This window comes from Malaclemys terrapin, chromosome 8 (assembly GCF_027887155.1).
Source record: "Malaclemys terrapin pileata isolate rMalTer1 chromosome 8, rMalTer1.hap1, whole genome shotgun sequence".
NCBI lineage: Eukaryota > Metazoa > Chordata > Testudines > Emydidae > Malaclemys > Malaclemys terrapin.
The window spans coordinates 77,134,881-77,160,119 of record NC_071512.1 but is presented as its reverse complement, the minus strand read 5'-3'; the positions used below and the strand labels follow the sequence as shown (position 1 = coordinate 77,160,119).

Genomic DNA, 25,239 nt, shown 5'->3' with positions numbered 1-25,239 from the left:
CATGATTTTATAGACCTTTACCATATCCCCTCTCAGACATCTTTTCCAAACTGACCAGTCCCAGTCTTTTTAATCCCTCCTCATATGGAAGCTGTTTTATACCCCTGATCATTTTTGTTGCCCTTCTCTACTTTTTCCAATTTTAATACCTTTTGAGAGGGGGAACCAGAACTGCACATAATATTCAAGCTGTGGCCGTACTGTGAATTTATAGTGGTATTATATTTTCTGTCTTATCTTTCCTAATGGTTCCTAATATTGTTAACTTTTTTGATGGCTGCTGCACATTGAGCAGATATATTCAGAGAACTATCCCCAATGACTCCAAGGTCTCTTTCTTGAGTAGTGACAACTAATGTAGACCCATCATTCTGTATGTATAGTTGGAATTATGTTTTCTAATGTGCATCACTTTGCATTTATCAACAATGAAGTGTGCCCAAAAGCCTAGACAGTAGATATAATTCTTTTTTTAAACTAGATTTATAAAAAAAGTGGTGGTGGGGGGGTGGCTCCCTAACCACCAGCAAGCTCCCTTTATATTCAGTGACTCTCTGGCTGTGGGTTTTTGTTGTAATATTTTGATCAAGAATTTAAATTATTTTTAAAGTTACATTTTTAATAGCCCTTATAGCTGCAAAGAATAACTCAAATGTGAAAAGGGGTAAACGTCATCTCTGGGTGCCTGCAGAGAGCTAAAAGCTGTTAATTGTCACCATCATCCATGGTGTTAACTCTGAAACCTACTTAAGGCCATTTAGCGTTGATTTTGAAAAGGAAAATAAGGAAGTTAATTGAATTTCAATAGGAGTTGGGCATCTTACTTTCTTAGGCTCCTTTAAGAATCCCAGTCTTTGCTCTCAACTTTGTTAGCTACCTCACTGCTTAGCTTGGCAGAAATATCCAAGCTCGTGTGCTTATCTCACTTTCTCAAACTGTCTGCTACCCAGCTACCAGAAGCTCTAAGTTTCCCAACATACTAAAATGCATCTATGATTTGTCAATACTACTGAAAAATAGTTTAAACTGTGCCCCAGAGCAGAGCTTGATGGCAAAACACAAGCGTACTATACTTACCAGTCATACTAATTTTCCAATTTAATTCAATAAAAAACTTTTAAAATATACCTAAAACTACAACAGTTCCAACTCCATACCTTCTAGCAATAGTAGTCCTCTGGGCTCTTTGTTGCCCTCCTTTTTAAAGTCCTCACCCTGAAATTTCTGTACCTTGGCCAGAAAGATTGTGACCATAGAACTTTTGATGAGGCTTCCTTCAGAAGCCACCACCACCTATGAAGCAACAAAAAGGGAGCATGCTGCATCCACCATCTTGCCTGGGGCTAAACATAACACTAGCTCAGAACTCTCAGTTCAGCTTCCCATGGTTCTGTGCTGAAATAAAGCCACAGTATTAAGTGCTAAGTGTCTTTTTAAATAAAAGTTTTGTTTTGTTTTTTAACTAGAGTTGCTAGTTATATCTGACAAACACTATCTTTTCTTCACTACAGAGCTGTTTCAGAATTGAACTTGTGCATTCTAAATGGAATCTTAATGTTTGAAAGGTAGAGATCACACCATTAAAGGAAATAACAGAAGCAATTAGTAATCTCTCTTTTCATATAGGTCTCAAAAAATCTAAGGTTATACATAGGATGTGGGTTTTTCTTTGGGAGTACTATTACAGAAAATCTGTGGTGTTAGTAGAGGTCATGACACAAAGCAGAGTATCTGGTCTCTAGGCAAGAAATGAGTGTTATTTTAAACACTATACATTTATAGGACAACTGAAGACAAATCTACAAAAGACAAGAGGCAATCTAGAGCAAACAATTTTGGCAAGCAATGTGTATGTTATCAGGACAGAGAAAGGGTTTAAAAAAATATTAAGTCTAAACATTTTTAGGATTTCGGTGGGGTGTTTGTTTTTTAGGAACCTCAGAATGTATGCTCAAATATCAAATTAAACCTCTGTTGTAACACAAGGATAGCTGAACAACAATGAATGAACCCCCCAGGAGTGTTGCCTCTGCATGTTCACACTTGTGGGATGCAACCTCTACACTTTCTGGTGCTGCTGTCTTGGGAGAATTCTAGAAAAGCAATGCCCCTTGGTGTTGCAACAAGCATTCTCTTGTAACATTGGCTTCTGACAGTCAGTGCCACAAGAGAACCAAGAAGCCTCAGCCACCACAATTCCTTCTGCTAAACAGAGTCCCATTAGATGGTGTCTAAGCTAGGTATTTTTTCCTCCGCTGGGGAGCTGAACCAATATTGGAAGTCCCTGCGTGGATGAGTCTCTGGCTCCAGAGGACATCTGATGCATGTTGGCCAGATTCGCTTGGAGCAGATAACAGAGTCAGTGCTTAGGACAGTGTAAATAGCCAGCAGTTCAACCTACACTCCTACCTGAGAGTGTATCTGCACCACTGCCACCCTATAGATAGTGGAGGCATGAGAACTGGAGTCCCATGGATCTAAAAGGAGGCTGCTGGCACAGTGTTCTCTTGGTCCTCACTTTTGGAATTCTTTTCCCAGCTCTCCCCCGTCCCAACCCCCAATTTGAAATGAACACAGTTTAACCTAAACCAGGTTTCTTTGTATATTGAGACCCACACAGATGGGCTCCTTAAAAGCCGGATTTTGCATCAGCACAGAAAGTTTGGCACTGAAAGGCTCACTTCCCAGCACTAGTGATGAAGCCTCTGTGCCCACCCAAGACTTAGATTGTTTCTCATAGCTGAAATGTCAGATTTCATCACTGATTTGCCTGGCTTTCCCTGACCTTTCCCCAAAGGCAAGTGACCAATCTTATGTGGGATCCTGAGACCATGTTTATAAGGCCTTTATGGTGGGGAAGGCACATAGCCCCACTACCTATTAGTGAAGGTTCAAGGTGTGGAGAGACTGAGAAAGGTAGATGTGAAATGTGCAAAAGAAGACGTTTAAGATAAAAATGCTTTACATAGCTATCTCTGAGATGATCAGAACACTACAGTTCCTCAGATCACTGTATGAGAATTATTGAATCAATAGCCGCCAAAAGGAAAGGCTCTTTTGCCTTCTAAAATGTTTTTACTGATTTAGAACCGTCTACATAGCAGTAATCTGCCTGACCCTGACTTTCAGTCACCTTGGGAGGCTTTTTAAACTCTTGCTGTGTGGTGAAGAGACACTTTGCATTAGAAAATGTAAATGAAGTTTATTCAGAAGGGTAAATGTGGTGACTAGTGGCCTTTCAGTGACTTCATGATGACTCATTCTAGACTTTCAAAAAACACATCATAAACATGCACCGCTAATGATAAGAGTAAAAAAGTTTCCTGTAATTTGAAAAAGATGGAAACAATTTCTTTACTTAAGTCAGTACTTGGAAAAGTTGTTAAACAGAGGTCACAGAAAGGCTTTATTCTAGAAAAACAGTGTTACAAGTTTAGACTGTGGAGGCGAGCTAGCACAATCATGGACTTCCTTTACAATTGTTCTCAACTGAGTTTTTATGTGGATGGGACAGGGTAGATGCAACAAAATTATTTGAATTTGCCTAGAAGTGAGCCAAGAGAAAGCAGTGTTGCCCACTGTCCAGAGTGACCTAAAGGGTGAGTTCTGACCACTAGTTTATTATTAATTATTATTATTAATAATAATAAATGAAAACTATTATACTCAAACCTAATTTTTCTTATTTTTCACGAGCTCAGACGCACCTTAGATACCTCACAAACAGCTCATGATTCCTTCCTTGAAGGCTTTATAATCTAAATTTAAACTGACAAGTGGGTGGTCAAACACAAGAGGGGAAGCAGAGGTAAGAAGAGTGGAAAAGGTGACAATTCATTTACTGGTATGGATCTTGTCAGTTTACTTTTTTAATCATTTCTTGGATTTAAGTCCACACTGTTAGACAGAGGCTAAATTTTATATTTTTTTTCAGTTCTCTTTAAAATTGAAGTACTCTGAGTTACACAGAAATGAAACAAGGAACAGGTTTATATGTCTTTTGCTTAGGAATGCCTGTGGAATGGATTATTTTTTGCACTTAAATGTGTTCACTCAGACTAAAACCCTCAAAACCTACCAACATTAGGAACTGAATGCCTTAAAATGATCAGGGAAAACTGCATTGAATCTATCAAAAAACACATTGCCGGTTATTATGAAATGTACCTCAATATCCTATGGTTATAGAAAAAGAATCAAAAGCTCTTTTGTTAGACAATTATATCCACTGTTAAGTACTAGAATTTTGCATTTCCTTTTATCTACCATTGTGTTTAACCTAAACTAAAAGTGATCCAAAACAGTGATTTAAATTTAGCACCTGTAATGTACAGTCAGTTCAGTATTAGTGTGGGTGTAGTGATACTTCATATGTATTACAAATTTAACACCAAATGTCTTGCACTTGCACCTAGGAAAAAATTCACAGAAAAATGCATGATTTAGGTTAAACATGATTATGGCCCATGTTGGTCTGACACTTAATCCCTAGAGTTTCTTAGAAAAGCACCCCTCCCCCTCAAAAGGAAGAGTATGTGGTAACCTGACTTCCCCCCTGCATTTTTATCAACCCTGCAACACTGCCACAAGCGTAGCCGTTTGTGATGCTCTGAGTTAAGTGTAATCACTTAGTTTTAGAGACAGACACTCCATAAATGTCTGTTATCCAGAGTGCACTTTAAGACTTGAAATACGAGTAGTAATATCTTAAAGAGGAGTCAACCTGAAGGAACCTCTTGCATCCCTAGGTTAGGTCAGAGCAATTATGACAGGGTTGGAAGTGACATGCAAGAGAACAATCTTAAGAGGACACAAGGAGGCAAATCCTTCTCCACAGAGAAGTCTCATCTCTCTATTATAGGTCAGGCAGTAGCATAGCTTAATAGTAAGGCTGCCTGACACTTCTAGCTGTAAGGCCCTGTTTTCATGAACTTTTAAAAAACTTTAACAGAGGTTAACCGTTTGGAATTAAATTTTCTATGTGGGTGTCTGCCTCAAGCTGCATCTATTCTGGAAAATTTGTCCTTAACTGCTGAACTGTTTTGGCTGAAGACTAGAGAAAATTACCAGATTTTCCAGTGGCAAAATTCTGGAGACCTTCTCTTGGGAAAGCTCTAAAGCACGGCCATGATAGAGCAAAGATTTGAATTTTGGCAGGTAGTAGCCTTTGTGTCAGGGATGTGCCTTTTGTCATCCTTGTGAAAATCCACTCAAATTAGGCCAATGTATCAGACTTTGAAAAAAATTGCAGCCCACACATGCTCTGTGGAGACTTGCTAGAGGTTTACAACTCACTGAGCATGCTCCATTCCCTCACAGCTCCTAATGTTAATCACACCGTGTGCACAATCCCCACAGAGCAAATGGCCAGGCACTGAAACTGAACCGGGGCCAGGCAACAGAACTGAGAGATGCCAGCTTGTCTTCCCTGTATTCTCAGTGACCCCTCTGCTGGCAACTAGGCATTGTGGGAGAGGAACCCACCTGACAAACACATAGAGAACAAAGAACCAGACCCAGGATATTGTGGGGGAGTAGTTGGCACAACAAGCCTGGGGAAGAGGCTGGGACAATAGAGAAACTAGCAGGGCAAAAAGGCTGGGACTTGGAACCAGTTGGTGGAGGGATTGGAGATCTGACAAGGAGCCAGGATGAGCATGGTGATTGGCTGGGAAAAAACTGGAACAAGGAGCAAGGGGAGGCGAGGACACAAATCGGATGAGAAGCCCAGGGGTGGGCAGGAGAGGCCAGCAACTGCAGACCAGGGAGTGAACTGAGTTAGCTAGCCAAGGCAACTGGGGACAAGGAACTAGAGGAGTGGGGAGACTGGGATGGAGTGTTCGGAGAGGTAATATTAGGATTTGCCACGCAAGAAAACTGGGACTGCCCAGGTGAGAAGAGAATGGGATGAGGAGCCAATGGTGAGATAGAAACAGGGACAGGTTGGAGGGAAATGGGTCAGAACGGGTCAAACTTGGGTAAAATGGTAGAATAGTCTGTGCCCACTAGAGAACTCCCCCAAAGCCTAGAATCAAGTCCAAGATTCCTGAGTCACCATTCCTCTGCTGGCAGCAAATATCCGTCACTCACTAGGAGTGTCTTCTCCCCTAATTTCAGAGTAGCAGCCGTGTTAGTCTGTATCCGCAAAAAGAACAGGAGTACTTGTGTTTTTCTCCCCTAGTGTTGGTCCACATAGAGGATAAGAATCTATTTCTGCTATCAATTACTCTGTTAGTTCAAGTGGCAGAAGTCTGTGTCGTGGATCTAAAGGTTCCTACCCTGCTGGTGAACCATGTAGGGTCAATATGATGCCACATGATTGAATTGGTCTTTTCCAATTTTCTTTTGTAATAAAATAGGAAATTAAACACAAACTATGTTAAAAGAACATTAAGGTTGTAAAGTCAAGCACTCAAAAGTTAAGAAATAAAACAGTATGTCATCATATAATCAGAGACTGCATCATAATGCACATGCACAAATGGGCCAAATTAAGATTATGTATGCAACCTTAATTCTGACATTTCTTAACTTTGGAGTGCTTGACTTTGCAACCTTAATGTTTATATTACACAAAAAACAAACCCTACATTAAAATAGATCTGCAGCTTCCTAAAGGCAAAACTTCTGTTTGTTTTATTTGGGGCTGTATGTTCTATAGTTCACTAGCTCTAGAAATAAGCATTTATTCGCCATTACTATTTTATTGGGTTTCGGTTAAAGTGTTCTGAAGGCTTTGGGTATGGGTTCCCAAAGTAGTAAGTTTTGAGCATAAACTTCATTATTGCTACCAAATACTATCTTTAAGCTAAGTGTTGTAGCAGTGTTGGTCCCATGACATTAAACAAGGTGGTTGAGGTAATATATTCTACTGGACCAACTTCTGTTAGTGAGATAAATTTTTGAACTGCACAGAGCTCTTCAGGTCTGTGTAGCTCAAAAGCTTGTGTCTCAACAGAAGTTGGTCCAGTAGAATATATTACCTCACCTATCTTGTCTCTGCAATATCTTTAAGAGAAGTTATCTGCTCACAAAACTTCATATGTTGAAAACTTCAGCACAATCTAATTAATCTCAAATTAGCATTTTACAATGTCTAATGTCCTAGATTTATGTTAGAGAAACTAATATTTCTACTTAAAGAATACGAACTCATGTTTAAAGTGATTTGTCTGTCCTTAACCAGGATATGACAAAACAATGGCCAAATACTGAAATAGTTGCATTTTGTATTTCAACAGACTTAATAGGATCAGTAGCACACAAAGGAAACTGAACAGAGCAAGCTTGAAAAATTAGCAACTCTGACTGTCAGACATGACTAAATAACTTCATACCATAAATGGATTACAAACAGAAGAAAACATCCACTTTCCTTATTTCTGAAAAAAGTGAATACATCTCATTGAAACAAGCCACACAATGCTAACAGTAAACATCAACTAGGTCTACTAAAACAAGCTCACTACTTAACAAGTATTTTAAATATAGCTAAATGCAAAGTTGCACATCTAGGAACAAAGAATACAAGCCATACCTACAAGCCATACCTACAGAATAGGGGACTGTATCCTGGAAAGCGGAGAGACTGAAAATAATTTAGGGGTGATAAGGGACAAGCAACTTAACATCAGCTCTTAATGTTATACTGTGGCAAAAATGGCTAATGTGATCGTTGAATGCATATATAGGAGTAATGAGTAGGGAAGTGATTGATTCTGTATATTGTTAGAGATTCTAGAACACTGCATATAGTTCGTGTCCATATTTTTAAGATGAAAAATTAGAGAGGGTACAGAGCAGAGCCACAAAGATGTCTGAAGGCTGGAGAAAATGCCTTACAATGAGGCTTAGACAGCTCAATCTATTTATCTTATCAAAATAAAATTGAAAGGTGACTTGATTATGTTGTCTATACCGTCTCTGGGAGAAAACACCAGGTACTGAACAACTCTTTACTCTAATAGAGAAAAGCAAATAAGAACAATGGCTGGAAGTTCAAGCCAGACAAATTCAAATTAGATATTACAGCACAAGTTTAAGACAGTGTTTAACTACTGGAACAACCTACCAAGGGAGGGTGAATTCTCCATCTCCTAATGTCTTCTAATTAAGACCAGATGCCTTTCTGAAAGAAGATCTGCTTTCGTAAAACACAAGTTATTGGGCTCAATATAGAGATAATGGTGAAATTCTACAGCCTTGTTATGCAGGAGGCTAGACTAACTAGTCCAGGGGTCTCAAACTCAAATGACCATGAGGGCCACATGAGGACTAGTGCATTGGCCCAAGGGCCGCATCACTGACAACCACCCCCCGATGCCCTTGGACCCGCCCCCACTCCACCCCTTCCATGAGGCCCCACCCCGCCCTGTCTCTTCTCCACCTCCTCCTCCAAGCGGTTTTAATAAAATAGATACACTCAGTAAAGCCCCCGACTGCACTGGGCTGCACCACTACTCCACCCCTGCTCCGCCTCTTCCAGGGGTGGCAGGTGTGTAGAAATTTTGGTGGTGCCCAGAACCTGCCCCCCCAAACTCCACCCTCACCTGCTTAAGGCTCTGGGAGAGAGTTTGGATGTGGGAGGGGGTCTGGGGTGCAGGCTCTGGGCTGGAGTTTGGGTGCTGGGTGCAGGCTCTGGGCTGAGGTTTGGGGATAGGAGGGGGTGCAGGGGTGAGGGCTGAGGGACTGGGGATGAGGGGGTTGGGGGCATTGGAGAGGCTCAGGACTAGGGCAGAAGGGCAGGGGAAGGGCAGCCTGCCCTGGCCCTAGTGAAGGGGGGCACTAGGACCCTGCGGCAGCAGGTGATGCCGGAAGCTGGCAGAGCAGAGCGGAGCCAGTGTGAGCTGCAGGCTCTGGGGCGGTGAAGGGGCAGCAAGTGAGCCCGGGACACTTGGGGGAGGTGTGTGAGGGCAGCAGGCAGGGTCGGGGGAGAGACCCAACCCCAAATATTGGGGAGCAGCGAGCAGGGAGCTTAGCTGCCACATAAAATAACTTGGGGGGGCAGGTGTGAGGGGAGTTTGGCAGCAACAGGAAGTAACGGGGGGGGAGGGGGAGCCACGGGGAGCTCCACGGGCCGCATGCGGCCCACGTGTTTGAGACCCCTGAACTAGTCCAACCGGACAATTCCTGAACGCATGCACCTGTGCAGCAGACCTGCTCTACAAAATGGCATTCTCCAGGCAGCATGACCTCACATGCACTACGTGTGAGATCACGCTGCCTGGAGGATGCCATTTTGTTTCTGTATGTGGCCTGCAGAGGTGTTGCGCAACTATGCATGAAACTCACGTCACTGAACATGATGATCCAAAGGCCCCTTCTGGTCTTAAAAGCTATGATTTAAAAAAGCTGATAAAAATGCAGTACACCTTTTTTAATAAAATGTTTGTTAGTACATATGAAGAATACATATCAGAAGAAATTGACTAAAACTCAGCTATTTTCTTGCTATCTTGTTTCAGAGATAAGTAAAATAAGTATTACAGATGAATTGCTTATCTATGCATTTCTAAGGCACTTATCACTATAGTATCTGGGCACAATGCGATAAAACAGATGATTGCTCTATCTTTCAATTGTTTTTGTGCCTATTGTGCTTGAGGAAAAATATTCATGGTAAAGGATGCTTCATAAAGGCGCTGTTTGCTTTGTAGGCTGATGTGTACAAATAAAGTTGACATCAGCGTCGCAAAGAAAATGAACAAATGCTGTATAACTGTCATACAGTCAGCAAGACAAGAGTGCAGTAAAGGAATAAGTTGGGATTTTAAAAAGAGTTTGGATCATGTAAGTATAGCTAAAGGAAAAGGAAAAAGGATACAGTAGTTGAGGGATCAAAGGGAGAGAAAAGCTTGGCCACCATAAGCTAAAGAGAAATGTTTTGAAGGCAACATTTCAGAGGAAACGACTAGCACAAAACTGGCACAGCAGAGCTAAAACAGGAGAGTTGTAGGTGAGACATGGGGTCAGATTTTTGAAAGCAGAAAAGTACTTAAAGGGTACATAATTGTCACTGATTATCCCTAGAGCCAGCAAGTCATCAGGCCATGGAACAATATAGGCCCAGAAGTACAGCTTGGAACTGAGGGAGTTGAAATAGAAGCTTAAGAAAACACGCTCAGATACTACAGGCCATAGCGAGAACAAGACTACTATAGTGAAAGTCAAGCAATATACAGCACTTATACCAGGGGTGGCCAACCTGTGGCTCCAAACCACATGCAATTCTTCAGAAGAGAATATGTGGCTCCTGCTAGGAGCTGACTCTGGGGAAAAAATGGTGGGTGCAGCCCTATCAGTCCCCTCTCCCTCCCTCAGTGCCTCCTGCCCACTGGCATCCCCCTCCCCCCCAAATCAGCACCACCTCCTCCCTCCCTCCCCCATGTCTCCTCCTGCGATCCGCTGTTTCGCAGTGTTCAAGAGGCTCTGTGGGGGGGAAGGGCAGAGGAGTGAGGATGTGATGTGCAGCCCCCTTCCCTCCCCTAGTGATCAGCTGTTCACAGCATTGAGGAGGCTCTAGTGGGGGAAGAGCGAGTATGCAGCATGCAACCTCACCACTCCCTCCCACAGCGCCGCCTCCTTCCTCCCTGTGCCTCCGGCCCACTGCGATCAGCTGTTTTGTGATGATCACTCTGGGGAGGGGGTGGGAAGAGGCAATGGGGACTTAGGGAAAGGGGTGGAGTGGGGGGCAGGGCCTGGGACAGAGCAAGGGGTCCAGCACCCCCCTGGATGGCACCAGTGTCTCCTTAAATAAAGCACACGGTGACTAGCTGGTGTGGAAATTTTTAATCAAAATTTTTCTTACACCGTCTAACAATGGAAGGCAAGTGCAAACAGAAAAGAAAATACACAGATGAAAATCGAGGCTTCCAACAGGAGTGGGAGAATAAGTACTTTTTCATTGAACGTAATGGTAAGGCCATGTGTCTTCTTTGCCAGACGCGTGTTTCTCGGTTCAAAATCTTCAAACTTGCAGCATCATTTCGCTTCTAGCCATGCACATATGGATCAAGAATTCTCATAGACTCATAGACATTAAGGTCAGAAGGGACCATTATGATCATCTGGTCTGACCCCCTGCATGCTGCAGGCCGCAAGACCCTTCCTTGGACTCTACCGTTGAAGTCCCCAATCCTGTGTTTTAGTGACTTCAATCGGCTGAGACCCTCCTGCTAGTGATCCCTGCCCCATGCTGCGGAGGAAGGCGAAAAACCTCCAGAGGCTCAGCCAATCTACCCTGGAGGAAAATTCCTTCCCGACCCCAAATATGGCGATCAGTAATACCCCGAGCATATAGGCAAGAGTCTTTAGCCTGACCCTTGTTGGCCATTATGCTGTTCATGTACCATTGCTTGGTTTTCCTTGGCTACTATGTTTTATCATTAAACCATTCCCTCCATAAACTTATCCAACTTAATCTTAAAACCAGACAGGTCCGTCGCCCCCACCGTTTCCCTCGGAAGGCCGTTCCAATATTTCACCCCTCTGATGGTCAGAAACCTTCGTCTAATTTCAAGCCTAAACTTCCCCCCGGCCAGTTTGTATCCATTCGTTCTCGTGTCCACATTAGTACTAAACTGGAATAATTCCTCTCCCTCCCTTGTATTAACCCCTCTGATATATTTAAAGATAGCAATCATATCCCCCCTCAGCCTTCGCTTTGTCAGACTAAACAACCCAAGCTCCTCTAGTCTCTTTTCATACGACAGGTTTTCCATTCCTCTGATCATCTTAGTCGCCCTTCTCTGCACCCGTTGCCCTTCTCTGCACCCGTTAATTCTCACAAGGTTCTGAACGCCACACTTTAAAACTGAAAACTTTGAAAAAAAAAAAACAGACAGATGTAAAAGCCCAGTTCTTCACCAGATTTGCCAATCGATTGCAGACTGTAACATTAGCCTCCTATTATGTGGCCTGGCACATAGCCCATCTGAAGGAGAGCTTATAAAAACGTGCTTCACTGATGTGACTGTAATCCTGTCACTAGAGAATGAGAATCTATCGAAGAAAATTTCTGGCCTGTAGCTTTCACGCCACACAACAGAATGCAGAATCTACAACCTGAACAGTGACACTGAATCGCAGCACTTGCAACTTCAGCAGTGAGACTGTTTGAGCATCGCTTTGGATGAGTTGTGCCATGCACAGGATAAACCTTATTATCGGTATTTGTCCACACTGACGACTGTGTTGTAAGGGAAGAACTCCTCGATATCGTGTCACTAAAGGACAGAACTCGTGGACGAGATCTAAAGGAGGCATTGATGTTGGTAGTTGCGAAAAGCCACTTGCCTTTACAGAGGCTCACTGCCATTGCAACAGATGGGGCTCCATCGATGTGGGGATCTGCGAATGGATTAGTAGGGCTTTGTAAATCTGATGAGAGCTTTCCTGAATTTTGGGCATTTCACTGTATTATTCATCAGGAGCAACTGGTATCTAAAAATCTCAAGTTTGATCACGTCATGAAACCTGTCTTGCATATTATGAATTTCATTCTCTCAAATGAACTTAATCAGACAATTTCAAAATCTAATTGAAGAATTGAATGAAGACTACTCCCCTGCTGATTTGCCATTTCACTGTGCAGTTTGATGGCTCTCGAGAGATAAAGTTATTTCCTGTTTTTTCGAGCTATTGGAACCAGTAAAATGGTTTAGAGGAGAAGCACAGAATACATCCCGAACTTACAGATCCTGGATGGGCTCTAGACTTGGCATTTCTTGCAGACATGCTGCTGCATTTGGATAAACTAAACGTGGACTTACAAGGAAAATTCCGGTTGCTGTCTGATCTAGTGCAAGGCATATTTGCATTTGTGAAACAACTGCAGTTGTTTCACAGACAAATGCTTGAGGGAGAGCTGACACACTTTCCCTCAATGTCACAACTTCAAGCCAGATCAAAAGATGTAGTAGCAGAACCTCTAAAATGGAGCACAACTAGATAAGTGAGTGTGATTAAAGATCTTAAGGACAGTTTTGAGGAAAGATTCCAAGATTTGCGGCAGAAAAGACCTCAAATCAGATTTCTGATTGACCCTTTTAGTGCTGAAGGCCCCTTTAATCACTGATGAAGCAACATGCCAGATGGAAATAGAACTTTTGGAAGATGACAGATTGAAAACTGTTCAGAAGACAGAGGGGACCTTTTTCTGGAAATCTGTACCAAAAGGATAAATACCCCAACATCAGAGATGCAACCCTAAAATTTATCTCTAGGTTTGCCTTGACCTGTCTTGGTGAATCTGTTTTCACAACACTCAAACATGTGAAATACAAGCATCAATCCATTTTGACAGACAGCCACTTAAGAACTGCTGCATGTGAGCACAAATGAACACAAACCAAACTTCAAGGAATTGTTGAAAGCAAAGATTTCCAGAAATCCCACTAAGTAAAAGGTTAAGTTATTATCATTAACTATACATTATAAATATACATCAACTTATAGAATATGAGAGAGCGAGAGAGAGAGAGAGAGAATATATACACACAGACACCATATTACTGTGGCTCTTTGGCAATGCACATTGGTAAATTCTGGTTCCTTTTCAGGCTCAGGTTGGCCACCCCTGACTTAGACAACTGAAATGTGGGTTTAGGATAATGCCTACACTTCTGGCCCTGCAGTAGAATTGGGCCAAACAAGAAAGGTGATTTAAAAAAAATGTTTTAGTTTGATTCCAATCTAAAAGGAGGTTTTCAATCTTTGAAATATTCAGTGGTACTTCATATTTACGTTACATTGACAAGGTGAGCAAAGGCAAACAGACAAGTTAGAAGCCAAGAGGAAAAGCATGGCTCTCTGTCACTTGCATGGAAGCAATAATTAACATCCCAGAAGTCTATTTGACAGAATGCAAGGTCTTTATTTCTAAAAGGAAATATTCAACAGTACAGCATTACCCAACATTAGAGAAGTATAGCCTTGTGCTTAGGTGAAAAGGGAGCAAATAAAAGGGATAATGCTAAATAAGGATGGGGCCAGTACTATGTTACACATTTAGCATTTACAAGTGTTATTTGTTACCTGGATTTCTAGTTCAGCAATATGCTGCTGGAGTTCTGCCACAGCTGCTATGCTGTCTGCTTCACGGAGTCTTACTGCCATCACTTCTTCCTTGTTCTGAAAAGAGTTGAATAGGGCTAAGCTGTAAAATCAAGAGATAACTTTCTCTGATGTTTTGGGTTTGTGAGGGGGAGGCTCTCTGATCCCAGGCTCCAGCCTAAGCCTGAACACCTACATAGCAATTTTACAATCCTGCAGCCTGAGCCCAAGTCAGCGGACACAGGCCAGCCATGGGTGTTCAGTTGTAGTGTAGATATACCCTAATTTATTCCTGGCAGATGAAACTTGATGTGGCTCTTCCTCCCTGTCCCCCTTCCTTCTCTACTCTTTTGTTCTTTGTCTTCCCTTTATTTGGGGGAAGAGGGAGAGGAATAAATAAGTTATTTAAGATTTTAATACCCAGGAAAAGGACTAGATTAAGAGTACAAGTGAAGTCTTCTCTTCATGCACAGAAGTGGTATAGCATGGACCGTAACGCTGCAAACCAGTGTACCTCAACAGTTGGCATGTAAAGCACACCCCTAGCTGTCAAAGGCTTAGTCTCCATAGTAATTCAAACATTGACCTCCCAGTGCTAACAAGGTATCCATCACAAGAGTCCATGCCCTCTCACCTGACTCATTTCACATAAGGCAACTGGTAACGTTACAACCAAGCTGGATATCTGTAACAGTGACAAACCAGTAGAACTAAAGTCCTTTTAATCAAGCACCTGAGCCATGTATCCCAGCCGTGTTTTACGTGTACGCCACTCTACAATACAGCGGTTTGACATTCCAGTTCATAAGAAAAATTGACGTTTAAATAATCTTTTAGTTAAATATTGTGGGGGATGGAAATTTGGAGATTGTCCCACTTCCATTAGAGTTTGATGCTTGTTTTTTTCCAGCTATTTGAAACCTGATAACTGTGCTCTAGTTCTATTTTAGTTATTGGGCCTTTCTGATGTAAAGGTAGTGTCAAAATCAGACCCATTTAGATTCTGAACTGTACTTTTTTTTATTCCGGAACAGTCATTACAGTAATTTTCAAGTTGGCCTTTTATTTGGATCTTGTAAACAAAGAACATCAGTTGTTTCCCATCACTGCACTATTAGAGCATGTTGTGGACTTGATTTTTCCTTTTGTTACTTGACTATCACTTCTATAGCCATCAATTCAATAAATTTCAGATTTACTGTAGTTACTAGAAGATTGCTCTTTTTTCAGTCTTTGTACTTCCTCTTATTTTTTATATTGTAAAGTGTTTTTTCTAAATTCTGACTTTCATAATAACTGTGGATCTGTTCTACTGCATTAGTTACCTCTATTTTTCAGAGTGATAAAAACAATAGCATCAAACCAGCCTAATGCTACGGACCAGACCTCATATCTAATTCAGACTGAGGGCCGAATTCCACCCATGCAGGGCTGCTGGGTTACTTTACCTTAAAGCAGAGTTTAGCCCTAACAGTACTAGTAACTGGATTCCTTTTAATCTGACTGTGCTGATTACTAACAATTCAAGCTGACTCATCATAAGGCCCTTGAATTGTTGATCAGATACAAGAGGAACACACTGACACTTCAAATTCTTGATAAAGTTTGAAGTGTTCATGGTAAGTCGATGTATCTGAGGTTCAGTTCATAACTATCTGCTTTCAGTTAAGGTGAGACATATGATCAACTTATTCAAAATGAGACTAATACACTGATCATACATAGCAGGTGATTTTACAGTTTCATGACAAATAATTGAGGAATGAACAATGGACCAGCTAACTTCTCAGAACCAGAAGATGCAGCATCTTCCACTTCAGCAGTGGGAAGTGTGCCAATAAAAAGCCCTAGCTTCTTTCATTGAGCAGCCTCTTAGTCAGAAGCTGCATTCTTGGAGAAATTCAAGGAATTAACTGCAAAGCAATATCATCCAACAAGGAAACAACACTACAAAGGGGCTATTTCCCCCCTGCCAGGAGACTGGCCATTAGGTCAGAAGTCTAAGATTTGGGGGGGGGGGGGAGGGAGAAGAGGGGTGTCAAGGTTTTTCAAGAAAAATTATCCTGACTGCATGACTTTGTATATACTTGAAAGTCTTTACATTTGCTCAGATGTACAATTCTCTTAATTAGTCCTAATATTACATGTTTCTGATGCAATAAGTTTTAGATGAGAGGATACGATCCCAAAGAGGTGTACACACAGTTTAAGAATTTATATCCAGGAGCATTCAACTTCGTGAATTACATGGAAGGGAGGTCTAATTAGGTAGCTCTTAAAATACTAGATGGAGGAATGAATATGAAGGAAGAGATCAACCCTATAAGGTTTGGACTATTAGTGAACGGTTGCCCACTGGACTATTTGACACTACATTTCTGAACATCCATAGTATGTTAAATTTTCTAGCTTTCAAGAGGGTTGGGCTGATGTCACCCAAATATGAAAATCATTTAGGTAGGACTCCAACCAATTTCAAAGCATCTATTGTCAAATTAACTTACATTTGGGGAATGAAGATCTAGGTCACCATTTCCGGTAAGAGAATTAACAGAATCTTTGAGGACTTCATGTAGCTTCTATTGTTCTTTCCCCCCAGGAACAGGCCCCCCCCCCACGTCCTCCAAAAAACCCCTTAGTTTTCAGTAATGGCCATAGCAATGTTAATCATACCTATCATTCCCAAACACTACAACCGTTCTTATACCTTCTAGTTCCTTACATTGACATATTTTCTTTGGTTCAAAGCATTTCTGCTCAGATGTACAAAGCATTTCTGCTTGAACCATGTCTATCAGGCCCCATCTATACTTTTAGTTGATTTAAAATGAAAATATTTAAAGCTATAGAAACTAGTGGCCCTGAAACTACAATGGAAAACCTCCCATTTTATTCCAAAGAGGTTGTATTGATGACAGTTGTGCTAGTAAGGAAACTCCCAGATTTAGTTTGTATACGGACATGGAGTTTTTCCTAGTTACCCATGCAGATATTATAATTTTAAGATCTCTTTACTTGGCTGAAAGAAAAAAAAAAGTCACCATACATGCCTGTCCCTAGGGAAATTAACGAACAGTTTATGTACATGGGAGACCCATTCAGTTCTCACCTGGAAGAATGAAGATTGAGGCTTTGAGGATGTATTAGGTTGTTACTGGAGGGGAAAATGGGTGGGAGAGGCAAATCTGAGCTCTCTCCACAAAAGGTAATGCTAATATGAAAAAAATATATTGCTTGGGGGACTTGCAAAAGTTTCACCTTCTCTGTGTGCATTAAGTTTTACAAGTGAACAGAAAACATACCAGAAAATGTAATAAGCAAAGTGCTATTATAAACCCGGTTCTAAAAGGTTTTCGACTACAAAATGCTGCTTTAAATAAGTGCTTGTATTCTGGTAGCAACCACCCAGGCTTTAGCTTGCTGTCTAAAACATACACTGTGTGAAGAACAGGGATACAATCAAGATTATATAAACAGCACACGATGCACATTTTAAAAGATAACTACACTCAACTTCCCTTCAACCTATGTATTATTAGTTGACTAACTTTTTGTAAGTATCATGGAAACAGTGGGTCTTGGAGGAATGCAAGAAGGCAATATTTGCCCTTAAAGATCAGATCAGGAAGGGCATTCCAAGCATAAGGCTGTGTGAAAAAAGCAAGAAGAGTTGGAGATGCAAACACAGGGGCAATCAAGGAGGGCATTGTTGGTAGAGCAGGAGACAAGAGGGACAGAATTGTGAATGGTCTTAAGGACTGTACTAGAAGCTTAACTAAATGCTGTGGAAGGGGGGGAGCAAATGGAGGCACTCAAGGTGGTGTGCGAGATGCGTTTAGAATAAAAGACAGGGAAGATCTTAGCAGCTTTGTTGTGAATAGCCTGGGGATGGATGATGTGGTTGCCAGGGAGGTCACAGAAGTCACTGTAGTAAGATCGGAGATGAAGAACTGAACAAGAGGTTTACCTGTATCAATTAAGCGGGGAGGCACACTCAAAAGTGTTATCGAAAAATCTGGATATGTGGGACAAGGCAGAAGGAGTCAAATATAAACATCTAGGTTTATGGGCAGTAGGAAAGATGATGGTATTGTCAACAGTAACAAAAAGGATAAGGGGGAGAAGTTTGGAAAGTAAAGATACGGAGTTCAGTTTTGCCCATGTGTTTAAATTGTAGTGACACATCCAAGATAACGTCAGAAAGACAGGCTGAGATGTAGGCTAGGTTGGAAGGAGCTGATTAAGAGAGGTTTGAGAGTTATCTTTTCCAATCAGCATACACATGGTAGCTGAAGTCATGCAAGAAGCTAAAAAAGAAGCTAAAAAACAAGAGGTTTACCTGTATCAATTAAGCGGGGAGGCACACTCAAAAGTGTTATCGAAAAATCTGGATATGTGGGACAAGGCAGAAGGAGTCAAATATAAACATCTAGGTTTATGGGCAGTAGGAAAGATGATGGTATTGTCAACAGTAACAAAAAGGATAAGGGGGAGAAGTTTGGAAAGTAAAGATACGGAGTTCAGTTTTGCCCATGTGTTTAAATTGTAGTGACACATCCAAGATAACGTCAGAAAGACAGGCTGAGATGTAGGCTAGGTTGGAAGGAGCTGATTAAGAGAGGTTTGAGAGTTATCTTTTCCAATCAGCATACACATGGTAGCTGAAGTCATGCAAGAAGCTAAAAAAGATGTAAAAGGAGAAGTTGGTCAGGGGAAGAGCCTGTGTGACTGCTTGCAAAATAGGAGGATTCACTGAGATACAATGAAAGAATGATCAGAGGGTAGAAGAGCCAGGAGAGGACACAAATACCCAAGGAAGGACAAAATGTCAAGAAAGAGCAAGTAACCAGTTTTATAAGCAAGTGAAGGAGGATCAGGTAGAGAGCCAGAAATTCTGGCCATGAAAGGAGTCAGAGATCCTGGTGAGATTAATTTCAGTGGAATGGAGGGGCCAAGTGGAGCTAGAAAAGAGGAACTGTAAGCAACAGTGGCAAATAGTGCCTTTGAGTTTAGGGATTAAAGGAAGGGAGAGGAAGTAGTTGGAAAGGCTGGTGGAATAAAGGGACTGCTTCTTGAGGATGGAGAGACCACAGTATACTTTTATTAAGGGGAAGAAGCAAGAGGCAAGTCAGGGAGGAGTGGGTGTGGGGACAACAGGAGGACAGCAGGCACGACAGATTATATCAGTGATAGGATAAAGGAGGAAAGGATTTTGGGAAAGGGTAAAGAGGAGGGAAAATTAAATTAACTTGCTTAAGTAGGACTCTCCTAAATCACAATGATCTATTAATACAATTTGCAAATAAAAAAACAAAAACAAAAAAACACACATTATATGAATGCTACTATGCAGGATTCTGTACAAACAATCAGCTATGGGGCCAGTTCCAAGCTTACATTCAAGGTCACGGTTCAAATAATGCGCCAGAATACCAAATAGAATCAATTTATTTGCACCAAACTGAGATTAACTTCATATTAACATTATCTTGACAGATCTCAGACCATCACAAATGTGCATTTGTGAAGCAAGCCTCATACACATCTCAGGGACTAATGATTATGAACCAAAATTCAGGGTCTAGCCAGGGTCAAAGTCAGTGTTTCCACTTCATTCACTTGCCACAAGAATTATACTTGACAAACACATAGTCCCTGCTTGCATTGAGCATCCACTAGCCGCTTGTCAACCCATTTTAGAGCAAGGTTTTCCATGCCAATTATCCAGATGAGGATGGGTACAAACTTAATCCAGATTCTGGATTAGAGGATATTCAAAGTGCTCTTTTACTTTATGAAAAGGATGAGGATACCCCACTTCTTTGAAATATTTAATAAAGATTTGATGTGATTAATATTTCAAATCCTATGAAACAAGAATTTATGAGTGGGGAAATGTCATTACTTATACACTAAGAAATGCCACCAATATATAAAACTGTTGTGAACATCTAGTAAGGAAATCAACATATGGAAAGCAATAACTGATTCAGCATTAGAAACCAACTCTTATGTAGAATGAAGTGCAGAATGAGATCCCGCATTTAATATTCAGTGGGCAGATCCCTAAAAAACAACTTTCATTGGCTTGTCAAATTCCAATACCCAATTACCTGTACACTTAATTTTAGGTCGCATCAGAAACAAAGGAGGCTAGCAACGGTACAATGTAAACAGCAGGAAAAATGAAAATCCTTTCTAAAGAGATGTTGAATGTCCTGGGGGAGAAGGACTACAGTATATCTAAGAAATGGTAAGCACCTTAAATTAAAATCAAATGAAACTAAATAAAAAAACCCTTCACTAGCAAAATGAAGTTAATTAGGAGACAGAAGTGCTGAATACACACTACACTTCATAGTTTAGGGTGATTAAAGTTAGGTCAGCATAGTTTAGTGTACAAAAATCTAGTCAATTAAACTGTATTACCCTGAAGAGAACACTTTGAAACATGCACAAATTTCCGTATTTACAGGTGTGTGATATTGTAAGTAAACTATACATATTAATAAGGATGTAATTTCATCACTGGGATCTAGTGACTGATAAAACCACTCAAGCTTCACTCTTGGTTTATGCGGTCATCAGAACCCTTTGATGGAATTACAGCCTTACATACACTTGGGTGCATGTTATTTCTTATTATAAACATACATTTTGAATAAGTGAGCGTCATTTGAGAAATTTTTTCTTGAAATATTTTTTTCAACTTTGCCCTTATGAATGAATCTGGAAACATCTGGAACTCAAGTGTAAATATAACCCATTTACTTTTGCTAAGGCAAAACTCATATGTTCATGGACACATTTGGAAGCTGATGCAGTATATGAACACAACAATGTACAGCTGAAGGTTTAAGATGTTAGTTTGATTATTGATGTGCTGCTCATGCTAGTCTTTTGGGTTATATGAAAAACGGGCACACACAGGATGTTAACTATATTGAATATTTTAAATTTACTTTATTAAAGGAATCCTATCACCCATGTGTACTGAAAATTAATTCAAGACACGTTTTAACTTGTTTTCAGCTTCTGACACGTAAAAACTTTTCACACACTTGAGCTGGAACAACTTTTGGTTTAAATAGTCTCACTTTTAGGTGAGGGGCAATAATAACTTTGAAGTATGGTTTTATAAGGAAGTTACTAAAAGAGCCTCACAAGACTCCATGTTTTTGGTGTCTGATTGCCATACCAAATTTGCACAGTTCAGAAAGAAAACAGATTTTTTTAAACTAAAAAGTGCAAACTGAACCTGGGATTTCAAAAAGTCAAGCCAGATTCTTTCATTCTTGTGCATTGACCACAATGAAGAGGTCTGTTCTACCCAGCCTTCTTGGAAACAAATTGACCAATTGTAGACACTACAAAAAGACAGGCTGCCACTGGACAGTGGGTACTGTCACACATACCCTACTCTGGGGACATGTCCCCTTCCACCCTAATTCTACCTTTGTGACCCTTCACACAGCTATATTGATTCTGCTAACCAGAATTAAGGTACTACAAACTTTTGTCATGAATGCAATCAGATATGTCTGAGTAAGCCATGTTCAGAGTCTGCTGTGCAAGTCTGTGCCTTTTATACATAGTCACTTATTTTAAAGTGCAGTTCTTATCAGAAACGTTAACCTTCACAGGACCACAAATTAGAGAAGGTTGTCAACCCTCCTTTTGGTGGGTGGTAAATCCAAGATGTTACTAATTCACTAGAAGATGTATAGGTTTGCTTTTGTGAGCTTTGTCATCTATACAATGTTGAAAATATGGATCTGATTGTAGCAAGTAAGACAGAAGAATGTGAATATATACTGTGTACATTAAATTGTGTGCTCACGATGCTGGTTACCTTGCACTCAGTCTCTGCTTGTTTACGTTTTGCTTCACTCAGCTGAGCAAGAAGCCCTTTGTTCTGCGCAGAAAGATATTGCGCCTTTCCTTGTAGATTGGTGACCTCTTGCTCTGCCCTCCGTAAATGGTTACTGTTGATGTGGTTCTGCATTTATAAAAAAGAAGTGTGTCAGAAGAGGTCTTATCACACCTAACTAGACAAGGAAAGCACTAACATTTCTCCCAGTAGACTTTTTATAAACAGGATTTACAAGTCGGTTTCATTTACAAATTCAGTAAATCAAAAGGTTGTTTTATTGAGCGAAAAGCATTCCAAGATTTGTTGCAATTAAAAATTGCTCATCTTAATGTTCATTTTGAATGAAAATGATGCAGCTACATCTGGACAAAGTATACTCAGGTACCGGGCAGTCTAGTGCAACGTTTCTCAAATGCGGCCACCAGGAGGTTTTCATGTGGCCACAACAGCCTCCTGGGCAGTGATTGGGGGGGGGGGGGGGCGGCGGGGAGGTGAAAAGAGCATCAGTCCCTCCCACTCTTTCCTTGTTGCTCCTGGATGCACAGCACCCTGCACCGCCTCTGGGGAGTGATGGGGCACAAATGCTGCAGGAGCAAGGTGAGTTCTTGACCCAACCTTGGGGGGGGGGGGGGGGGGAGGGTTTCGGTGTCAGGCTCCAGCAACAGGACTTCAGGAGCCTGGTCATACAGCCCTGGGCTGAGAGCGCGGGGCAGTGCGTACTGACCCCACCCCACCCAGCCAGCTCTGGCCACGTGGCCCTGGCCTCCAGCTGAGGGACTTCACCTCCAGCCTCTGGGTCCAGCTGTGTGGCAGCAGGCATTGGCCCCCAGCTCCAGTCCCAAGCTCCAGCTGCACAGTGGCAGGTGCCAACCCGTAGCTCTGTTCCCAAGCTCCAGCCATGCAGTGGCGGGCGCTGGCCCCGGGTGCCGACCCCGGTCCTGGCTGTGCAGCAGCGAGTGCTGGCTCCAGTCATGCAGCAGCGGGTGCTGACTCCTGGCTCCAGCCACGCAGTCCTGGGCTCTGGCCCCAGCTCTGGCCATGCGGTGGCAGGCACTGGTTGCCAGGCGCTGACCTACAGCTCGGGCTACGTGGCAGCAGGCTCCAATCCCTGGCTCCGGCCATGCAGTTCTTGTCCCCAGCTCTGGGCTCTGGCCATAGGCACTGATCCCCAGCCCTGGCTGCATGGCAGCAGACACCAGGCCATGGCTCTGGCCACGTGACAGTTGGACTTACCCATCCCAATCACCCCCGCTGCCTCCCATAACCTCATCCATTCCCTTCTGCCCCCACACCATTGCCCCGGGCCCCCACTGGCTCCTCAGCCCCGCATCCATCCCACCATCGCCTCTGGCCCCTGCAGCCCCCTCATCCAGAGCTTAATGAGTCCTGGGGCTTGCTGAGAAAAGTGATATTAATAAACATGCAAGTATCACTTTTCACAGCAGACTTACTATCTGTGAAAAGTGATATGTGATTTTTAACAAACATGCAAGTCACTTTTCATAGCCTCCCATGTAGCTACTAAGTGTGCTGTGATATTAACAAAGATCACTCCCGACGGGGGAAGCAGCATTATTTTTACGATTGAGTCTACCAAAAAACCCTACAAATATAAATTACAATGATTTGGATGTGTAACTGTGCATATTTAATTATTTTTCCTAAAGTTAATTAAGTATTTTAGGAAAAAGGGTCAGTGTGACCACCAGTGAGGGTTGGTGGCCGCACTCTGAGGCTACCAAAAAATTTGTTCAGAGAACACCTGGTCTAGTGTATATAGAACATTAAACTAAAGTATGTTAGACACTGAAAGAAAAAGTTATATTTTTGCATATAAACAGACTCTATATGTTTATACAAAATGATATATTAACCAAATTATTGTATGCTGTTATCTTCCATTTGAACGTCTATATAGAAGCACTCAGGAAATACACTGAAGTGAGGTTATTTGTGATTGTTAGTACATGGCATATGATAAAACAGGATAATTATGCCCCCTGCTGATTGAATTAAAAAACGGATTAACTGAAAAAGTAATTTTTACAATGCCAAGTTAGTAACCCTAATTAAAATGGTTTTATTAACTTGTCTGAGATTTTATGAAGCTTTTTACTCCATCAGTGGCATGTAACAAGTTCTAACTGGTGACTCTGGGCCAAATGCTGGGTGCATAGTCAGTTCTTTACACCACACCACCATGTGTCCCATCTCCTGTTCCTGGGACAGCAGGGAATGGTAGTGGTAGGGCTGAGATGCATTCAGAATGTAAAGTGTATCTGGTTTCTCCATGTGTCAGTTATGTTTGAGACTTTTTCCATGAGAGGATTCCCCAAAAGCCTATTGCAAAGCCTTCATTCCTCACCTCCTTTCAAGTAACAGAAGTTCAATACTATGCTATAGTGTCAACAGAAATTTCAGGAACAAATAAGTGTTCGGTGAAGTGCACATAATACAGGTTTTTTTGCCAAGTGATGCTCCCTTATTCCTTGGTTATAGCAGAATTTAAATAGGTAAACAAGTTACTCTTCTCTCTTCACAAACACCCCAGCCACATGGAATGTATCACAGCTAAAAGGGGCAAAATGTTGGTACAAACTCCTTCTTAAGTACTGGCAGCACAAAGCTGATCTGCAAGGATCCTCTGGCCAATTCAGGAGCCAGATTCATGGGTTATGAAAGAAGGTCACCATCAGGCAAAGCCACATAGGCAACTCCCAAGGGGAAGGAAAGGAGCAGATAGTATTTTTGTCAGATAAGGGCCTGTTAAATTTAACCACTGATTTAAAAATACACTTGTTGTTGTACTAAACTAGGACTGTAAAACAACTGAGATTCATACATATTGACCCAGCATGGTGAGTTCATTGCTTAACAGCAAGGTGGGAAGTTTAGAAAGGTGAACTTCATATATTGTAAGTCTTGAAAAGTGGAAGGGAATCAAACTGGAGTCTCATTCTTAACCAGTCTAACAGCATGAAAAGCATAAAAGTGTTGTACTGTCTCATTATGCTACTGTCTTTGGTAAAGGCTATCCCTCGACATCCCTAGGTGCCAACATTCAGTTTGGATCACAATAATGCTTAACTCTCTGCCATCTCAGTACTAGTTTTCAATAACGTACCTGTGTTTCCATCTCCATCATTCTTTGTTTCATCTCTTTTAGATCTGCCTGACTTTCTGCTTCTCTCAATCGGATTGTCATCAATTCATCTTGCAGTTCATTCACAGTGTTCTTTCTGGATGGATCTTTCCATCTTCCAGCAGTGCGAGCTAGATGACGCTAAAATAATTTATAATGGGTTTTTATCTAT

The 25,239-nt window shown here is 41.6% G+C and overlaps 1 protein-coding gene across 14 annotated transcripts in view; it reads right to left on the bottom strand.

Annotated features, from left to right (window-relative positions):
* EVI5 (ecotropic viral integration site 5) overlaps positions 1 to 25,239 on the bottom strand; it is a 142,738-nt gene that overhangs the window by 54,501 nt on the left and 62,998 nt on the right. For 13 of the 14 annotated variants that reach the window (XR_008445871.1, XM_054036615.1, XM_054036620.1 and 10 more), the window contains 3 exons: positions 25,050 to 25,208; positions 21,905 to 22,051; positions 14,035 to 14,130 (listed from right to left, as the gene is read on the bottom strand). Coding sequence is in view for 13 of the 14 variants with exons in the window: in XM_054036615.1 (XP_053892590.1) it covers positions 14,035 to 14,130; positions 21,905 to 22,051; positions 25,050 to 25,208 (402 nt within the window). In the remaining variant the exon portion in view is untranslated. The remainder of the gene's footprint in view (positions 1 to 14,034; positions 14,131 to 21,904; positions 22,052 to 25,049; positions 25,209 to 25,239) is intronic. The other variant, XM_054036614.1, reaches the window with a different exon arrangement.